At 44.0% G+C, this 20362-nt stretch overlaps 2 protein-coding genes across 6 annotated transcripts in view; one reads left to right on the forward strand and one right to left on the reverse strand.

Moving 5' to 3' along the window:
• Positions 1 to 12118, forward strand: part of hhat (hedgehog acyltransferase) — a 44298-nt gene extending 32180 nt beyond the window's left edge. The window contains exons 9-12 of the mRNA XM_058398776.1: positions 5235 to 5270; positions 10483 to 10684; positions 10911 to 11055; positions 11699 to 12118. Coding sequence (XP_058254759.1) covers positions 5235 to 5270; positions 10483 to 10684; positions 10911 to 11055; positions 11699 to 11781 — 466 coding nt within the window. The 3' untranslated portion in view covers positions 11782 to 12118. The remainder of the gene's footprint in view (positions 1 to 5234; positions 5271 to 10482; positions 10685 to 10910; positions 11056 to 11698) is intronic.
• Positions 12119 to 16355: 4237 nt separating this feature from the next.
• The window catches only part of kcnh1a (potassium voltage-gated channel, subfamily H (eag-related), member 1a), a 58319-nt gene continuing 54312 nt past the window's right edge, over positions 16356 to 20362 (reverse strand). For all 5 annotated transcript variants that reach the window (XM_058398773.1, XM_058398774.1, XM_058398772.1 and 2 more), the window contains one exon: positions 16356 to 17218. In XM_058398773.1, the coding sequence (XP_058254756.1) occupies positions 16361 to 17218 (858 nt within the window). In that variant the 3' untranslated portion in view covers positions 16356 to 16360. The remainder of the gene's footprint in view (positions 17219 to 20362) is intronic.

Here is a 20362-nt window from a genome sequence, read left to right on the forward strand (position 1 = left end):
AGAGTGACTGGAAGAGCTTTTCAAAAGCTCCTGAATTTGTAGGCATTAAAGAGTCTAATTCAAGACCCAACCAATTCTATGGAGAAGAAACAGTCAGAATATTCCGAGATTAGGTTTTACAAATCTGTCCCTATTCCTTACTTTCTGCATGGAAAAGTTCAACAATATAGACTTTTCAGATTTGTAGAACATTCCAGAACTTTACATGGATTTAGAAAACTGGAGCTGAGCAAAAAAAACAAAACTCATCTATTTAATCAGAGAAATGTAATGAACGGAGTTTAAATGAATTCTGAAGGTTTTATATACTGTAAATACATTTAGGTATCATTTTTTTAATAGAGATAGAGGGAATTAAAAGAGGAAGTGTGTTTAGAGGGCATGATGTGATTATCACTTATATGGATGCTTTGGAGTAAGGATTGTTAAAGAGCGCGCTTAATCCCTCCTCCACCTGGAGCCATAAATCATCTCAGTGCTAATTGATAAAAAAGTCACAGCAAAACACTTGAACATGGCTGCCATAGTGCTGTATTGACGCTCATAAAGGAACAGGCTAAATACGAGGCTCTGAAAATGAAATAGAGACGTTCTCTTCCTGCTGAATGCAGATGTAACGTTGTAATCAGTCTGCTGCTGCACTACTCATGAACACACATACACCCCCCACACACACACCACACACACGTGTATTATACAGTCATGCTGCTGAAAGGACTAAAATATTCAACACTGAGTTTAGTGCAGCTTTAGAACTACTGAAATTATGTCAACTGTCACGTGTTTCCGTAAGCAGGTCTTCAGACGGACATCGCACACAAGAATGTCTAAAGAATTTATATATAACTTAAATTAGGAAACCGTAAGCATTGTTTTTCACCTCTGTGTGTGTGAGAGAGTGAAGTACAAATGAAATTTAGTCTTTTCATTTGTCTTTGTCTGCTTTGTCTGCTGTTAGATTCCACCTTATCATTAAACAGACCAAACACAGTCTATGTAAAATCAATATAAACAATACCCGAATCCACAGAAATGTGTATAACATAACTGGCCATTAACTAGTCTCTCCGTGATAAACTGGGTGGTTTTAGGTAATGATTAGGTAACCTAATGAATGGGTTAGTTATGATTAGTTCATGCTGCAATATCTTCATCTTTTCATCTAACAGAGATTTTAATTTTTACTAATCATCATGTAGCGGTGGTTGTAGCTGTGGTTGTAGCAGTGGTTGCGGTGATGGTTGTAGTGGTGGTTGTGTTGTGGTTTTGGTTGTAGTGGTGTTGGTTGTTGTGGTGGTGGTTGTAGTGGTGGTTTTGTTTGTTGTGGTTGTAATTATGGTTGTTATGGTTGTAGTGATGGTGGTGATTTTGGTGGTTGTAGTGGTGGTTGTATTGTTGGTTGTTGCGGTTGTGGTGGTGGTGGTGGTTGTGGTGTTGGTTGTGGTGTTGGTTGTAGTCTTGGTGGTTGCTGTGGATGTTGTTGTAGTGGTGGTTGTAGTTGTGATGGCGGTTGTTGTAATGGTGGTTGTAGTGGTTGTAGCAGTGGTTGTTATGGTTGTAGTAGTTGTAGTGGTGATGGTGGTGGTAGTTGTGGTGGTGGTTGTTGTTGTAGTGGTTCTTGGTGGGGTTGTGGTGGTTGTTGTAGTGATTGTGGTGGTTAAAGAGCAACAGAAAGTGTGTAATGCTGCTTTGTTCATTAAAGTTAATGTTGTTAATAAATAGGCTGTTATTAGTAACAATAGAAAGTAAAAGGAACATGATGCTAGGATAATGCTAATATACTGTTATTCGTTAGCCACATGTCAACTTTGTGTCAACTGAGTGCCTTTCCTGCTGACTGACTTTGGAGGTGTGTGTGTGTATGTGTGTGTGTGTGTCTGTGCTTTGGGGGATTAAACACCACACTATAGCTAATTAAAGCTGTAGGAAACCAGAGCAGGTGTGAAAGGAGCTAAAACACTAAACTCTTCATCATAGTGATTTTAGATGTTTTATATACAGGATACATTTATGCTCTCACTGATTTCATTACTGATTCAGTTATTAAAGGAGAAAGGTCCAAACTGGTGTCTGAGCAATAGCTCAGGCTCAGTCCTGAATCCTCACTGGTGTGATGGTGGCTTTGGTAAGCCCAGGAGATTAATTACGGAGGTGTGTCACCTGAGTGCAGCTCTGTTTTTCACTTCATTCCTCAGGTGATTAACTCAAGACTTAATAGCTGTGTTTCCTTCTTCAGTCCTGCTCGGTGTGTTACAGGGGTTTGGAACACGCGCTCGTACCCTTTCCCTCATGACTCTTTTCCCTTAAATAGCAGCTGGATGGAGTTCAGTGTGTGTTTTAAAATAAAATACGGATAAAATAGTTTAATAATATAATTGAATAATTTATTTTTAGTTATTTAGTTATTTTTTCCTCTCCTCTCTGTTTCTCTTCTTTTGTAAAGCTGCTTTGAGACAATGTCCATTGTAAAAGGTGCTATTGTAAAAATAAATCGAATTGAAATAGAAAAGTTATGTATATTGTAATGACAATATTAATATATAATAGATTTAATAAATAGCACTGTTTTAAAATAAGAACAATATTAAAATTATTATTAATAATAATAATAATGTACAAGTATCTAGTACAGGAACTGAGAGTATAAATATTCCTGCTCCTGGCAGGTCAGTGTGGTGGTGATTACTGACCACTGCCTCACTTGCCTGCTTCATTACTGAAAGTGCCAGAAGAAAGAAGCTGTTCTGTAAAAGCCCTCAGCACTCTGAACAAGCTCTGTGTCGATACTGAATTTTAAATATACCTCAGTAGATTTCAGGCCTGAATCTGATGTAGATGACCGCTGTTTGCGGTCTTTTGATGAAGAAAAATAAATAAATAAATTAAAAATAAATAAATAAATATAGCTGCAAGCAGCAATGACGGGCCCTCGCACTATGGGCCATCACTACACGGTGCCATCACTACACGGTGCCATCACTACACGGTGCCATCGCCGCCCAGGCGCACCAGACACAGTGGGTACAGTGGGTACATGCATTAAAAGGGGAAATATCAAAAGGACAAGAGTGACAATTTGGGTCTCTAATGAAAGTGATCACAGTCACAATCACAATCACAGTCACAGTCACAGTCAAAGTCCACTGATGGCAAAACGAAAACTGACTTTCCTTCAAAACTATATAAGGGCGAAAGGGACAGTTTGGGTGTAATGAAACAGATCATAGCAATGTCCAGTGATGTCCAAAGGGACAATGACTCTCCCTCTAAACTATATATATATAGTTATATATATATATAATCTCATATTATATATATAATTTCATATATATATATATATATGGTGGGTTTGGTGGCGGTTGTATCAATGTCAATGTGTATCTTTGTATCATTGTATCAATGTGTGCCACGCCCAGGGCCGACCCACAGTGACGTCCTAATGGCCACAGATTCCAACCTGTCTGCTGATTTTCAAGAGTTTTTGAGCATGTTAAGGGGTCCAAAATGCCCTGAAAATTTAAGAAAAAAATATATATATATATAAAAAAAAATATATATATATATATATATATATATATATATATATATATATATATATATATATATATATATATATATATATATATATATATATATATATATACACTATATTGCCAAAAGTATTCTCTCACCTGCCTTGACTCGCATATGAACTTAAGTGACATCCCATTCCTAATCCATAGGGTTCAATATGACGTCGGTCCACCCTTTGCAGCTATAACAGCTTCAACTCTTCTGGGAAGGCTGTCCACAAGGTTTAGGAGTGTGTTTATGGGAATTTTTGACCATTCTTCCAGAAGCGCATTTGTGAGGTCACACACTGATGTTGGACGAGAAGGTCTGGCTCTCAGTCTCCGCTCTAATTCATCCCAAAGTGTTCTATCGGGTTGAGGTCAGGACTCTGTGCAGGCCAGTCAAGTTCATCCACACCAGACTCTGTCATCCATGTCTTTATGGACCTTGCTTTGTGCACTGGTGCACAGTCATGTTGGAAGAGGAAGGGGCCAGCTCCAAACTGTTCCCACAAAGTTGGGAGCATGGAATTGTCCAAAATGTCTTGGTATGCTGAAGCATTCAGAGTTCCTTTCACTGGAACTAAGGGGCCAAGCCCAGCTCCTGAAAAACAACCCCACACCATAATCCCCCCTCCACCAAACTTTACACTTGGCACAATGCAGTCAGACAAGTACCGTTCTCCTGGCAACCGCCAAACCCAGACTCGTCCATCAGATTGCCAGATGGAGAAGCGCGATTCGTCACTCCAGAGAACGCGTCTCCACTGCTCTAGAGTCCAGTGGCGGCGTGCTTTACACCACTGCATCCGACGCTTTGCATTGCACTTGGTGATGTATGGCTTGGATGCAGCTGCTCGGCCATGGAAACCCATTCCATGAAGCTCTCTGCGCACTGTTCTTCAGCTAATCTGAAGGCCACATGAAGTTTGGAGGTCTGTAGCGATTGACCCTGCAGAAAGTTGGCGACCTCTTCGCACTATGCGCCTCAGCATCCGCTGACCCCGCTCCATCAGTTTACGTGGCCTACCACTTCGTGGCTGAGTTGCTGTCGTTCCCAAACACTTCCACGTTCTTATAATACAGCTGACAGTTGACTGTGGAATATTTAGGAGCGAGGAAATTTCACGACTGGATTTGTTGCACAGGTGGCATCCTATCACAGTTCCACGCTGGAATCCACTGAGCTCCTGAGAGCGACCCATTCTTTCACAAATGTTTGTAAAAACAGTCTGCATGCCTAGGTGCTTGATTTTATACACCTGTGGCCATGGAAGTGATTGGAACACCTGATTCTGATTATTTGGATGGGTGAGCGAATACTTTTGGCAATATAGTGTATGTGTGTATATATATTATATATATAAATATACATATATATATATATATATATATATATATATATATATATATATATATATATAAAATTCTAATGAAAACAATAGGGCTTCTGCACCTACGGTGCAAGGCCTCTGGCCTTGCTCCTTTGGTGCTTGGGCCCTAAATATATATATATATATATAAAAGGACAGCATTTCAGCACTGAAAGTAAAGATGATTCAAGAACATTTAAATACACACACACACACACACGATTCTCCTCTGAGGAGAAGCTGGATCAGGCAATGTAAAGAATCATGAAGAATATGGAGGTTCTGATCCTTTATTTTTCTCTACTTTCAGGCACTTTGATGTGGGACTGTACAGGTGGCTCATCAGGTACATGTGTGTTGGGGAATCTGTGTGTGTGTGTGTGTGTGTGTGTGTGTGTGTGTGTGATGTGATGTAATATCTCTGTTTGTCTCTCTGCTTCTTTCTCTGGTCAATTTCACACAATAAAAATTCCCATAATTTTCCTCATGCTAATGCCTCTATACTAATACCCCTCATGCTAATGTCCAGCCTCTATACTAATGCCCCCTCATGCTAATGTTCTGGTCTCATTTCCCCCTTCTCCATTCTAATGTCCCCCGTCCATGTTAATATAACAGCCCCCCACCCCCGAACCCTGGCAGTATGTAGTGTATGTATTAGAGCATGGTCATCTCAGGGTCAGTGTTCATCCCGCTGGCAGTACTTCAGATCTGCATGTGTTTATTGAGAGGAAGAGGATGGAGTGGAGTGTTGGAGTCATGCCAGTGTGTGTGAATATGCACATACGAAATAAAACTCTAATGAGGCACACACACACACACACACATCTCTGTCGATCTCCTTTATATTTAAATATAATTTATTCAAACAGGCAAATGAGTGCAAGAGCAAGAATATTGAAAAGTAGTTTATACACTATGACTCTCTCTCTCTCTCTCTCTCTCTCTCTCTGTCTGTCTCTCTCTCTCTCTCTCTCTCTCTCTCTCTCTCTCTCTCTGTCTGTCTCTTTCTCTCTGTCTGTCTCTTTCTCTCTCTCTCTCTCTCTCTGAATGTAATGAGGATGTTTTTCAGGGTTTTTTCTGCATAAAACAAAATCTCCCTCGTCTCTCTCTCCCTCTGTCGGTCAGTTATTAACGTGTAATGAGCAGCTTTTCATTTACTCCTCCATCACTTTGATGGAGGATAAACAATTTGATAAACTCTCCTGTAAAGAAAATACTGCTGTGGCCACCAAACTGTCTCACTCTCCTCAAGAACATACCATCATCCCCACCTGTCTCACTCTCAGTAAGAGCTCTTCATCACTCTTCATCTTCAGATCTCAGTGATTGAAGAGCGCTGATACTTTTACTTTATCTCTGTTATTTACTGCTTCTGATCAGATCTGTGTGGAGGAGAACAGCAAGCTTATCTGCATATTCAGAGTGTGTCTGTGTGTGTGAGAGAGAGAGAGAGAGAGAGAGAGAGCACATTCATTAATGTGCGTGTGTGTTAAAGTGCACTTGGAGTGGTGTTAATGTGCTTTTAAATGGACTGTATTTGTGTGATGAAGAGTTCAGTGTGGAGGTGTGTGAGAGGTGTTCCTGACTCACCAATGCTCTCAAAGTAGCCACACACACACACACACACACACACACATGAATCTGCAGTGCATCTGTGCTTTTGTGAGTTTAAACCTCGCTCTCTAAACCTACTTTAATCACACAGCTATTAAAATCCATAAGTGCAGCAATCAGAGCAGCAACACAGTGAATTCACCATCTCTCTCTCTCTCTCTCTCTCTCTCTGTCTGTCTCTCTCTCTCTCTCTCTCTCTATTGATTCAAGATTCAAGAAGCTTTATTGTCGTTTCAACCACATCATGACGCAGTACATAGTGAAATGAAACAACGTTTCTCCAGGACCCTGGTGCTACATAAATATACAACATAGAGTTCAAACACAAAAACAACAGAGCTAGGACATAGGTTTGTCTTAGTCACATAAAGTGCAAAGTGTGCAACTAGGTGCAAACAGAGCAAGGATAAGAAAATGACAACACAAAAAACAGGAAACTTAGCGCCGAAAAAGAGAACATGTGCAATGAAATGTAAATGAAATGGAATAAAAAATTAAATGATGTTCAACTTTGAGAACAGTAAAAAACTGACATTTGTGCAAAAATACAGTAGCAGAGGTTGAGGTAGTGCAAATAGAAATAAACATAAATATTGTAATAAACAGATGTAATAAAAGAAGGGTTGAGGTAGTGCAATAAATAATGAACAATATAAGTTGTTTGTGTGTTTGTGTGAGAGAGAGATGCTGTTTGGTTTGCGGATGCAGCGTGCAGTGTAAATGTCCGTGGTAGAGGGGAGAGAGAGACTCCGATGATCTTTTCAGCTGTCCTCACTATCCGCTGAAGGGTCTTGGATCCGTCGATGAACAGCGGAGAATGGTCACTCTGTGCTCTCCTGAAGTCAACAACCATCTCTTTGGTCTTGTCAACGTTCAGGGAGAGGTTGTTGGCTCTGCACCAGGCTGTTAGATGTTGCACCTCCTCTCTGTATGCTGACTCGTCGTTCTTGCTGATGAGACCCACCACGGTCGTGTCATCAGCGAACTTGATGATATGATTAGAGCTGTGCATTGCTGCACAGTCGTGAGTCAGCAGAGTGACCAGCAGTGGACTGAGCACACAGCCCTGAGGAGCTCCAGTGCTCAGTGTGGTGGTGCTGGAGATACTGTTCCCGATCCGGACTGACTGAGGTCTCCCAGTCAGGAAATCCAGGATCCAGTTGCAGAGAGAGGTGTTCAGGCCCAGGAGACTCAACTTCTCAATCAGCTGCTGAGGGATGATTGTGTTGAATACTGAACTGAAATCTATGAACAGCATTCGAACATATGAGTCCTTACAGTCCAGGTGTGTGAGGGCCAGATGGAGGGTTGTGGTGATGGCATCGTCTGTGGAACGGTTAGGACAATACGCAAACTGCAGGGGGTCCAGTGAGGGTGGTAGCTGTGACTTGATGTGTCTTATGATGAGCCTCTCGAAGCATTTCATCATGACTGGCATGAGTGAGACGGGACGAAACTGTAGACTTTTTAGGCACAGGAACGATGGTAGTTGTCTTGAGGCATGTTGGGATGAAGGAGCTGCTCAGCGAGATGTTGAAGATGTCAAGTGAAGACATCTGCTAGCTGCTCTGCACACTCCCTGAGAACTCTGCCAGGAATGTTGTCTGGTCCAGCAGACTTCCGTGGGTTAACTCCGCATAGAGTTCTCTTCACATCAGCTGTGGTGAGACAGAGCACCTGGTCCTCTTGAGGAGAGGTGTCCTTCCTCGCTGTTACGTTGTTCTGTGCCTCAAACCAAGCGTAGAAGTTGTTCAGCGCATCTGGAAGGGAGGCGTCACTGTCACAGGCAGGTGAAGTTGTCCTGTAGTTGGTGATCACCTGAATGCCCTGCCACATGCACCGGGAGTCTCTGCTGTTCTGGAAGTGGCCATGGATTCTCTGGGCATGTGCACGCTTCGCCTCTCTGATGGCTCGGGACAGTTTGGCCCTCTGTTGGCCCCTGTTTTTAAGGTTCCCCTGTTTTTAAGGCTGCCCTGTCCCCTGATCTGAAGGCGGAGTCTCTAGTCTTCAGGAGAGCACACACTTTTGCAGTCATCCATGACTTCTGGTTGGGGAGTGTGGTGATGGTCTTGAAGACGGTCACATCATCGATGCATTTCCCGATGTAGCTGGTCACTGATGCCGTGTATTCCTCCAAGTCAATAGAGTCGCCGTTGGTTGTAGCCTCCCTAAACATGTCCCAGTCAGTGCACTCAAAACAGTCCTGAAGAGCAGAGATGGCTCCTGCTGGCCAGGTCTTAACCTGTTTCAGAACCGGTTTAGAGCGTCTGACGAGTGGTCTGTATGCTGGAATCAACATAACAGAGATGTGGTCTGAGTAGCCGAGGTGGGGGCGGGGCTCCGCACGATACGCGCCGGGAATGTTTGAATAAACAAGATCCAGCGTGTTCACCCCTCTCGTAGCAAAGTCCACATGCTGATGGAATTTAGGGAGCACTGTTCTGAGATTTGCATGATTGAAATCTCCGGCGATGATAAACAGTCCGTCGGGGTGAGCATTCTGCAGCTCGCTAATAGCTCCGTACAGCTCACACAGAGCCTGCTTAGCATTAGCGCTGGGTGGAATGTACACTCCAAAAATGAGAGTAGTGGTGAATTCCCGGGGTAAATAAAAAGGTCTGCATCTAACAGTCACAAACTCCACTACCGATGAGCAGTAGTTAGACACAAGCACAGAGTCCTTACACCATTCCATGTTGATGTAAACACACACACCACCACCGCGAGTCTTACCGCACAGAGCTGCATTCCTGTCGGCACGAAACACAGTTAGACTGGCTAGCTGAATGGCGGCGTCCGGAACTCTGTCGCTGAGCCACGTCTCCGTGAAAACAAAGACGCAGCAGTCTCTGAACTCACGCCGTGTCACTGGAGTTGGATGTAGTCCAATTTATTGTCCAGTGAGCAGACGTTGGACAAAATGATGGAGGGGAGTGTCGGCTGGCTAGGGTTTGTTTTTAGGCTAGCACGGACACCCGCCTGTTTTCCGGGCTTCCGCTTCCTCGAGCACCGCTTGCGACGTCCTCTCTCCCGGCCACCGGTATCAGGCGAGGACTGCAGGCTTGGTCTTCGCAGCAAGCCAAGGTCGCGAAGTTTGCAGAGTACATCATTATGCAGGTAAGTAACTGCATGATTTTTGTACTGTATTATCGTCTGGTGGTCGTATACATGAACACCACTGTCTTTGGTGTCCATGCACCTTAAAATTCGGGCTAAAACAACAAGATAGCACCATTTTGGTTCCGGAGTGGCCACTGCATGCTACTGCCGTGCCGCCATCTTACAGAGACCAAGAACGATGTTTATATTTACATTTCTGGCATGTGACAGATTCTCTTATCCAGAGTGATATATAAGAGTGTTTTGAAGTCTCTATAAATGAAAACGTTAACACAGTCATCAGCTTAAACACTGAGCTAGGAGGAAATATATTTTGAATAAAACGGAAAGATAAGAGCTAGTTTAAGTGTTTCAGGAAGAGGTAGGTCTTCGCCCGTCATGTGAAGATGGTCAGTGACTTGGCTGTATGGACATCTAGGGAAAGTTTATTCCACCTCCTCGGTGCCAGAACAGAGAAGAGTGTAGATGTAGACCTACCTCTGACCCTGAGAGATGGTGGACCAGTGGAGCAGTGCTAGTGGACCTGAGGGAGCGATGGTCAGTGAATGATTTATAATCCCACTCTCAGTGTTTATAATGATTTATAATCCCACTCTCAGTGTTTATAATGATTTATAATCCCACTCTCAGTGTTTATAATGATTTATAATCCCACTCTCAGTATTTATAATGATTTATAATCCCACTCTCAGTGTTTATAAGGAAGACAGAGAGATAGAGATGGAGAGGTAAAGAGGGAGACGGCGAGATAGGGAGACAGAGACACTTCATCTACACACACACTGATTAAACACTGTGTGTATGTGTGTGTGTGTATTCAGGTATGTGTATGTTCCTTTGGGAGGGTCTCAGCATGGGCTTTTCCAGAAGCTTATCTCCATGGCGATGACGTTCAGCTTTGTGTGTTTGTGGCATGGTTGCCATGACTACCTACAGTGCTGGGCCCTGCTCAACTGTGTGTGTGTGTTCATAGAGAATAGCATCAGGCACTTCCTCTGCTGGCCTCCTCTACATCACACTATTGTGAGTGTACACACAGGCTACAGTGTGTGTGTGTGTGTGTGTGTAGAGATGAAATGTTTAATCAGTGTGTGTGTGTGTGTGTGTGCAAAATTTATCTGTAATTAACAGCACAACAAACCTAGTTTAGTCTATGTCAATGCAAAAAAAAAAGAATAGAATAACTCTGTCTCTCTCTCTCTCTCTCTCTCTCTCCCTCCCTCCCTCCCCCCTCTGTCTGGTTTTGCAGGTATATTCTCTGTCCTTACCCATGAGGAGGCGTGGCCTTGCGCTTATCTCTGCTTTTTCCACAGCTATGTTAATTCTGTCCAATCTGGTGTTTCTCGGAGGAATTCACATTGGCCATGTGTATTGGGAGAGGGTTTTCATGCAAGGTATGTCAACAACAAGAACACACACACACACATATGCACACAGAAGTATACAGAATGGTGGTGCTGGGGCTTGAACCCTGAACAACAACCAAGAGCCTTTAACCATTTGAGCTTCCACCAGCCTGCATAAATTCAGGATGTAGTCAGAGCTGTTAGTGATGAAAAAACATCTCCATGGTCTCCACGTGGTTCCATCCACAGCAGTCCCAAGTATCTCCAGGCTCCAGTGAGCACCATCAACTGATGAGACTCCAACCAGGAGTAGAGCATCAGGGTGCATCAGGCAGGTCTGGAGAGAAAAAGCAGTCAGGAACACTGGGAGCTCAGAGAGAGAGAGCGAGAGAGAGAGAGTATTGTAGAATAAAGCTACACTAATGGGACAAAAGCTAAACTGCAGATACACCAGTAGAGGTGTTCTTTTTTTATCTTCTTCAGACTGTGTGACGTTTTCTCTCTCTCTGTGTGTGTGTGTGTGTGTGTGTGTGTGCCAGAGGGGGCCAGGACATGCTTAAGTGGGTGTTGTAATGACAAAACACACATTAAGTAGCCAATAACTTTGTGAAAAAAGCTCAAGGGCAATCAGAATCAGAGAATCAGCCTGTCCCTCTCTCTCTCTTTCCCTCTACCTCTCTCTCTCTCTCAGGCTGGTCCATCATGGCACTTCCTGTACTTGGGTGTCTGTACTGCTTTGCGCAGGTTGGACTGGAGATGGACAGAAAGACGTGAAGACTGGGGTGTGGCCAGCCGGGGTGGGGTCAGGGGGTATTTCTGGACTGTCCCTCACACTCACCTGTCTCTGGTTCAGCAGAGGGTCAGTGCAGCACTGAAGTCTAGGACTTTCTTCATTAATGTTTTTTATTGTTCATGTCATCTGCATTAATCTCATCTCAATCTCCTGACCTTTATAAACACTAATTATTCTTTAACTCGTATTGTGCTTTAATGTAGCAATGCAGATACTGCTGTAATTTATTCATGTTTATATGATTTATTAAAACACACATCACTTATAAATGAGAACACACACACACTCTCTCTCTCTCTCTCTCTCTCTCTCTCACCCTCTCTCTCACCCTCTCCTCACCCCGCTCTCTCAGACAGACTCATTGATGTGTTTTATATCTATAAAAATGGACACAAGTCACAGAAGAAAAAAGCACTGAAAGTCTCAGTTCAGGTTTAAGGCAGAGATTTACACTAGAAGTGATCTGAATGATGATAAAGTTTTAATTAGTTTTTAATAATGCCCTTTTCTTCTTTTTATTTACTAAAATAAACAATCAGAATTTCATCTCTGTCACTCAGGAGGAATCAGGATGTGCTTTATGGTAAATAATCTTATAGCCCTGTGTGTGTGTTTGTGTGTGTGTGTGTATTATTCATCACACACTCTTATCTTTCTCAGATCTGCTGCCAGGTTTTTATCAAACTCTTTCTGTTCTGATCCCCCCTCTTTCTATCTCTCTGTGTAGCCCCCACCCCATCTCTCTCTTTCTCTTTGTTCACTTCAGCAGGTTTATTGAATCAAATGTTTCCTGCCACATCATTTCCAAAGGAAGAATGTAAATTAACAGATTGTAACAGTGTCTCATTGCATACAACACACACACACACCAGGACATCACAAAAACCCAGATTAAAGTAAAGAAAAGCAAGAATCTCCAAGCAAGAAAAAGCATTTTCCCTGTCTTTGAAAGAGTGTGAGTTTAAATACTGATGAAACTTCAACTGTCCAGTGCTCAGTGTCTGTTCCTGTCAATCACAGCAAGAGTATCATCATCTACAGTATCATCATCTACAGCGTCATCACCTGTTCCTGGTTCTCCTGTGTTCCAAGTTCTCCTATGTGAGACACTCTCCTTTCTCTCTCTCTCTCTCTGTCTGCACATGCACAAAAGTGAAGGAAACACATGGAGAGCTATTTGGCATCTTACCAGCTTTCTGAATTAACTTTCCATATGTTTTTATTCAAAAACAACACATTTATATTTGAATATATCAGCTGTAAACAGTTGAAGGTGGGTGGTAATGAGTGGGATGCTCTGACCTCTGAGGCTGGCAGAGAGATGCTTTCTCACCAGAATGGGATGCCATGGTGCAGTGTAGCACAGGTGGAGTACATGCTGTTGGCTGTGGGAGAGCAGGTCGGGTGTGAGAACATCTACTCTGCCTCATACATGGATACAGTGATTTTGAATGGAACATGGTTCAAGTGTTTCCCTGCCTGCCCCTTCAATACAAGCAATGATCTCAAATGTCAATGGTCAGTGGGAGAACACTGGGGTGCTGGAGCATGAAGTGAAATCAGTGACACACTGGTGCCAGAGATGGTCAGTGATGAACAGTTACATTGAGACACAGTTACAGTGAGACACTGTAACTAATGTAACTGTTTCAGGTAGTGACGTGCGGTCGCCAATAAACAAGCTTCTCAACATCAGGCCACGTGTTGTCGCCTCGCTGTAATCTCCCGTTCTTCCATGACCTCCACACTGAGGTGTTCATTGGAGTGACCCATACTGGGACTAATTAGTTAATGGTTGTGAGGCTGAATAAGCCCAGGTATTGGGAGCTGACAAGGGTGGAAGAGACACTTCTAAGCTATCTCTCCCCCTCATCAGCAGCATTGTGGCATTTGGAGAAGGACAATCTGAGGGCCATCATCTCCAGGGTTGCCGAGAAATAGGCCTGATGCCTGAGAGCAGTCCCCCTTGGGGCAGGTCTGAGCTCACCATTTCATCATGTCTCCTACTCTCCTATTGCTCTCGGGGGATGCCCCTGCCAACCTTGCTGACTCAGGTGCTTTGGGAAGCAGGTGCACCTGGTGACTCACCTGCCCTAGGCTTTCATCCCAGCAGTTCACCTTCTCAGCCTGGTTGGGGCTTTAAAGTGGCATGCTGGCTGGGAAGCACCGCTAGAATGGCACCTATCTTAGATCATTTGGCAGCATGTCAACTTCTGACAAATCGGTTCTTGATGCCGTGAAGATAGTAACAGAAGTGAATTCGCCCCCTGGCCTTGTTGCAAAGGTGTGTTGCCTACTGTGGTACACACCACATGGATCCTGTTCCTGCAGCAGGAATTTATTTCTCTCTTCTGGATAGGGGGTCATAGAACATGTTCCCCTCTCCAAGAGAGAGTCAGGTTTTTACAACTGGTATTTTTTAGTACCCAAGAGGAATGATGGCTGCATCCAATTTTAAATCTGCATATCTTGGATCATACTCTGAGGACATACAGGTTCAAGGTTCAAACTCATTGTTATAAATCTGGTCAGAGGACTGGTTTGTCATATTAGATTTAAAGGATGCACACGTTCACACAGAGACTTGGCCATAACACAGAATGTTTCTGGGTAAACTTCTGGGGGCATCGCCTACCAATATCAAGTTTTTCCTTTGGTCTAGCTCTGCTTCCACACACCTTCACAGGGCATCTGTGTACTGAATTATATAGTCGAAAGATCTGGCAGCAAGACACAGGTCTCCTGCATGTGTTAGTTTGATCCTCAACTCTATTAACAGCATCAGGCTAGGCTAAGATTTATCTGTCCCCTGGCCTCGGAGGTTATTGGGTCTCATAGCAGCAGCAGCAGCCAATGTTATCCTCTTGGGTCTTCTGGCTCAGCAGCAGGTGTTTTCACGCTCTCAACCTCCTGTTCAGGGTTATAAGGGTTATGCACCACAGGCTTCACAGGCTTTTTGCATTTGTGCAAAAGAACCGGGTTCCTTCCTTGGGTCCCATTCTCGGGGTGTGTTGCCATAACACTTTCAATAAATGCCTCTCTCATGAAATGGGACGTGGTTCTCAATGGCCACTCTCTGCTCACGCAATACGGAAGGCCCTCATCTCTCATGGCTGTGTTTCTAGATTTGAAATGCTTTCTCCCATCTTTGAAGGTGTACCATGTGTTCGTCCACGAACAACACTACATGCAAGCTCAGAGGTTCTCACCATTTAAATCAGCTGTCCAGGGGCATAGGGTTATGTGCTACAAGGGTTATAGCCTTAATTTGTGGAGGACCCCAGTTCCAACCTTGGGCCCCACTCTTGGGGTGTGCTACCTTTGCAGAACACTTCTGACGAGCACCTTTCTCATCGTTTGGGGTGCAGCATTATATGGCTGCCTTGGGAGACCCTTATCTCTCATGGCACATAAGCTGGCTGGATATGAGAGTGGTGATTCTAGCATTGAAACACTTCCTCCCACAACTGTAGGGCTACTGCCTGTTCCTCCACTCGGACAACACCATGGTGGTCGCTTAGATCACCCACCAGGATGGGCTGTGTGCATACTCCCTTTTCAGGTTGGTGAAACAGATCCTACTCTGGGCAGAAATCAAATTGCTCTCCCTGAGGGCAATTTACATTCCAGGGCATGCAAATCTGGGGGCAGACTTCCTGTTAAGGCAGGGGCTGAGGCTCAGGAGATTGTGGCTCCACCCACGGGTGAGGTGTGCTGCTACATTACCTGACCCATTTAGCCACTGAAATTGGCATGTTCACATTTGCATTAGATACCGGTCCTATGTTCCCCTAGCACCACACCATGATGCAGCGCCTTGTCAGAGGACATACGTAACCTGAGATGATTCTGTGACAGTTCAGAAAACCATTTCAAACACAATGAAATGAAACAATGTTCCTCCAGGATGCTGGGGCTTCAGAAAACAACACAGAGCTTAACACTTGCAAAACAGCTCTAAACCCCACCCACTAGCTGACAGTTACAGAGGCCACACCTCCTTCAGTGAGACTGACAGGTCGAAAGGCCACACCCCCTCACTAGTATTTACAGGTACAGAGGCCACACCCCCAATTATTATAGTGCAAAGTAATGTGAAATATTGACATACAGTTTCATTTTTCTTTGTGTGTGTGTTAATTAACTGCTAATAAAATTGTTAATAAAAACTGTTAATAAATAATAAATCACTGATGTAATAATGAATATGAAGAAACACATGGAGACATACAAAATGTTTCATTACAATAAATAATATTTTCTATGTTTTTTTTAAATCTACAGAAGCTTGAATGTGTTCATGCAATTAAATAACTGTCTTTAACGGGTGTGTGTGTGCGTGTCATATTGCACTTGGAGGTTAAAGAGTAATTAAAGAGTTGATCTTTATTCAGCTCGGAATTCAGTGCTTTTAACCAAAAAGGGGCCATTCCAGCAGTTCTGAACATTTATTTAGTAAAAATGTAGTTTTCTTTAGAAAGACCCATAATGTTAAAAATGTCTGATATTCCTCTCATCACAGGGACTTTCTCTTCTCTCAGTAAGCAAACCCTGCTTCGGTTAGCAGAAGATGTCCTCTGTGTCCGAGTCGTGTGATGCTGGACGTGAAATGTGGAATAACGGAGGAGTGTGTGTTGTTGAAGCATTTCTGGCCCGGAGCAGCTGCAGCACTTCAGCTAACTGTGACTCCAGTGTGCTAATGCGGTTCCCGAGCGACGTTAGCTCGGCCCTGAGCTCAGCACGCAGATCAAGCAATGCACTGTGAAGTGTATATTCAGGGATGGGCGGGACGATGGGCGGCGGCTTTTTGTCCAGTTGACTGACCGGACTACGGTCTGTAGGCGTTTTAGTTCTGCCCCCTTCATCCAGCCTGAGGTCACTTTTGGTAAAGCCGCTGTCACAAGAGTCTGTCTTTTTCAGATTCCCGGGTTCAGCTGATTTGCAGCCGCGTTCAGGAAGAGTTTCCATCGATTCGGCTTTAGCTACATTGGCCCAGCCTTCTGGTTTAGCCCTGATCTCCCTGAAGCGTGCCCAACCCCGAGTACCACGGCACTCAGATGCCCGGAAAATTCCAAGAGCATTAGGTGCTTGCAGTTTTTCCCGATCCGCGGCATTCCGCTCATGACCAGGCCTTGAATTTGATGGAGTGGGTGTGGCCGGGCTCTTGGTGACCGTTACAATGCTGGTGGTGGCCACAGGGTCAGGCATGATGATGTCACTGTGGGCCTGGCCCTTCTCAACATCCAGCTCATCACGGACGGTCCGTTCCGCAGCCATTCGGGCCTCTTTCTGCTGTCGGAATCTCTGGAACAAACGTCGCACTGGATGGTCAGGAGGTAGGTCAAGAGGCGCCTCATTCTTCCTCTTTAGCCGCTCCTCTTCCTCACGCTTCACATCACTGATCTTCCTGAACACAATCTGGGAAAACACACACACACACACACTCCGTATTCATAAACAGTGTATTATTTAACACAATTATAAAAGAGAAATATAGAGATGTTTAAATGTTCAAGTTCAAATTTTATTTATCAAATATGAAATCATACACAGTACGCCATGTAGTGAAATGCTTTTTACAACTGTCTTACGTTTGAAGAAAGAAGAAGGGTAAAATTAAAAAGTATGCAGAAATGAAAAATATAGGGATATAGATAAAATATTAACTAACATAGTATATAGATATATAAATATGTATATAATATAAATATGATATAAATATAATAAATATATATGTAGATATAATACAATATATAAATAATATATGTATAAACATACACTACCAGTCAAAAGTTTGGACACACTTTTAATTCAGTGTTTTTGTTTAGGGATTTATTTTCTACATTCTAGAACAATCCTGGAGATTTCAAAACTATGAAATAACACACATGGACTTAAGTAATCCATATGTAATGACAACAAAAAACAGTCAGTTGTTATTTTAAGACACGAAGGTCAGGTGTTCTGGAATAGTTCTTGCAAGAACAGTATTGTCAAGTGCATTTGCAAAACCCATCAAGCCCCATGATGAAACTGTCTCACATGAAGACCCTCCCAGTAAAGCAAGACCAAAACTTACCTCTGCTGCAGAGGAGAAGTTCATTTAGAGTTACCAGCCTCAGAAATCACCAATTAACAGCACCTCAGATTGGAGGCGTTATGAAGGCTTTACAGAGCATCAGTAGCAGACATATCTCAATATCAACTGTTCAAAGGACATTATTGTGGATTTCAGCCGCCTTCAGCATTGTTTTACAATGTAGAGAGAAATAAACATCAGGAAACACCATGGGATTAGAAGGTGTGTCCAAACTTTTCACTGGTAGTGTATATATAGAAAAATTCAATATGTATAAACAGGCAAATATAAATATTCAGTTTGACAATAAATACAGTATGTACAATGAGTATAGTGTGCATACATAGATAAATACATAGTTATAGAAGGCGAATATAGATATCCAGTTGTACCAGGAATAACAGGGAATAAAGTGATGATGCACTATGTGCACAAAGATGTACAGTGAGTGTGGTTTGGTTGAGGGCCCAAATGGCCTGCGGGAAGAAGCTCCTCCTCATTCTCTCTGAGTTCGCCTTCAAGGAACAGTTTCAAGAAATGTTTCCCTGACTGCAACAGAGAGAAGAGTCCATTGTTGGGATGGCTGAGGTCCTTCATTATCTTCCTGGCATTGGTCCAGCACCGCTTGCTGTATATAGTCTCCAGGTCAGGAAGCTGATGGAAGATGGTACGCTCTGCTCATCGCACCACCTTCTGGAGAGCTTGCCTGTCCTGCTTGGTGCTGTTCCCAAACCAGGCTGTTATACTTCCCGTCAGGATGCTCTCAATGGTGCAGGTGTAGAATGTCTTTAGCACCTTTGAGGGCAGTTTAAAGTCCTTTAGGCGTCTAAGATGGTAGAGACACTGCCGGGCCTTCTTCACCAGGGTGTTGACATGACAGGACCATGACAGGTCCTGCGTGATGTAAACACCTAGGAAATTGTCCACTCTCTCCACTGTGGTTCCGTTGATAATCAGGGGCTGGTGATTCCTCTCCTGCTTTGTGCTAAAGTCCACTATCAGCTCCTTAGTCTTGCTGACGTTCAGAAGGAGATTGTTGACCTGGCACCATAGCTCCAGGTTTTTAATCTCCTCTAGGTAGGCCATCTCGTCGTTATTGGAGATCAGGCCCACCACCACAGTATCGTCCGCAAACTTCAGGATGTTGGTGGAGCTGGAAGTGGCCACACAGTTGTAGGTGTACAGAAAGTACAGCAGGGGGCTTAGAACACAACCCTGGGGGGGGCTCCTGTGCTGAGGGTGAGACATCATTGCCCATCCGTACTGCCTGTGGCCTGTCTGTCAGAAAATTGGAGATCCATTGACGCATGGACAGGCTGAGGCCCAGGATCTCCAACTTGGTGGTGAGTATGGAAGGAACTGTAGTCAACAAACAGCATTTTGACATAATTCCCCCTTCTGCTGTCCAGGTGGCTCATGGCTATGTGATGGAGGTGTGTGATGGCGTCCTCAGTAGAATGGTTGGGTCAGTACGCGAACTGTAGCAGGTCCAGGGTGTCAGGTAGGGAAGAAGTGATGAAGTCTCTGATTAGTCTTTTGAAACACTTCAAAAGCTGAGGTCAGGGCTACTGGGTGGAAGTCGTTGAGGCAGACAGGCTGTGGTTTCTTGGGGACAGGAACAATGGTGGACTGCTTGAAGCACGTCGGGATTGTAGACTGTTCCAGGGAGAGGTTGAATATTTCAGTGAACACAGGAGCAAGCTGGTCAGCACAGGCCTTCAGGACCTGACCCGTGATGCCATCTGGTCCTGCTGCCTTCCTGGTGTTCACTCTCCTGAATGCCTTTCTCATGTGGTGCTCCGAGATGATGAACGCATTTTCCTCTCTGCCCTGCTCCGCATGCATGCTGCTTATCACGCTGTTAGCACTTCTAACGCCATTAGCACTGTGAGCTGCAGCCTCAAAGCAAGCAGAAAAAGGTGTTTAGCTCATCTTCCAGAGAAGCGTCCACATTCACCAATCTGGAAGATGGTGTTCTGTAGTCTGTCATAGTTGTTAGTCCCTGCCACAGACTCCTACAGCCACTCTGATGAAATTGTGACTCTAGTTTCTGTCCATAGTGCTGCTTCACCTCCTTCACCACTCTGTAGGATGTAGCTTTATACTCCTCCATGTTTCCACTGGTGAGCCCTGTGTTGTATGCAGCGGAGCGAGATCTCAGAGCATCGCGGATGGATTTATCCACCCACGGCTTCTGATTAGGAAACGTTCTGATGATAGTCTTGTGAACTGTGTCATCCGCTAGTTTCCTGATAAATCCCACAACCGCTTCCATAAACATGTTGATGTCATCAGAGCTGCGCCAAAACTTGTCCGAGTCTGCGTCATCCAGAGCGTCCTGTTCCTTCTTCCTGCTTGAGCCTTTGTTTATATTTTGGCATGAGGAAGATGGCAGCATGGTCGGATTTCCCAAAAGGGGGATGAGATTGTGCCTTGTAGCCATCTCTGACTGCTGTGTAGCAGTGGTCCAGTGTCCTTTCACC

This window comes from Hemibagrus wyckioides, linkage group LG09, assembly GCF_019097595.1.
Source record: "Hemibagrus wyckioides isolate EC202008001 linkage group LG09, SWU_Hwy_1.0, whole genome shotgun sequence".
NCBI classification, from domain to species: Eukaryota; Metazoa; Chordata; class Actinopteri; order Siluriformes; family Bagridae; genus Hemibagrus; species Hemibagrus wyckioides.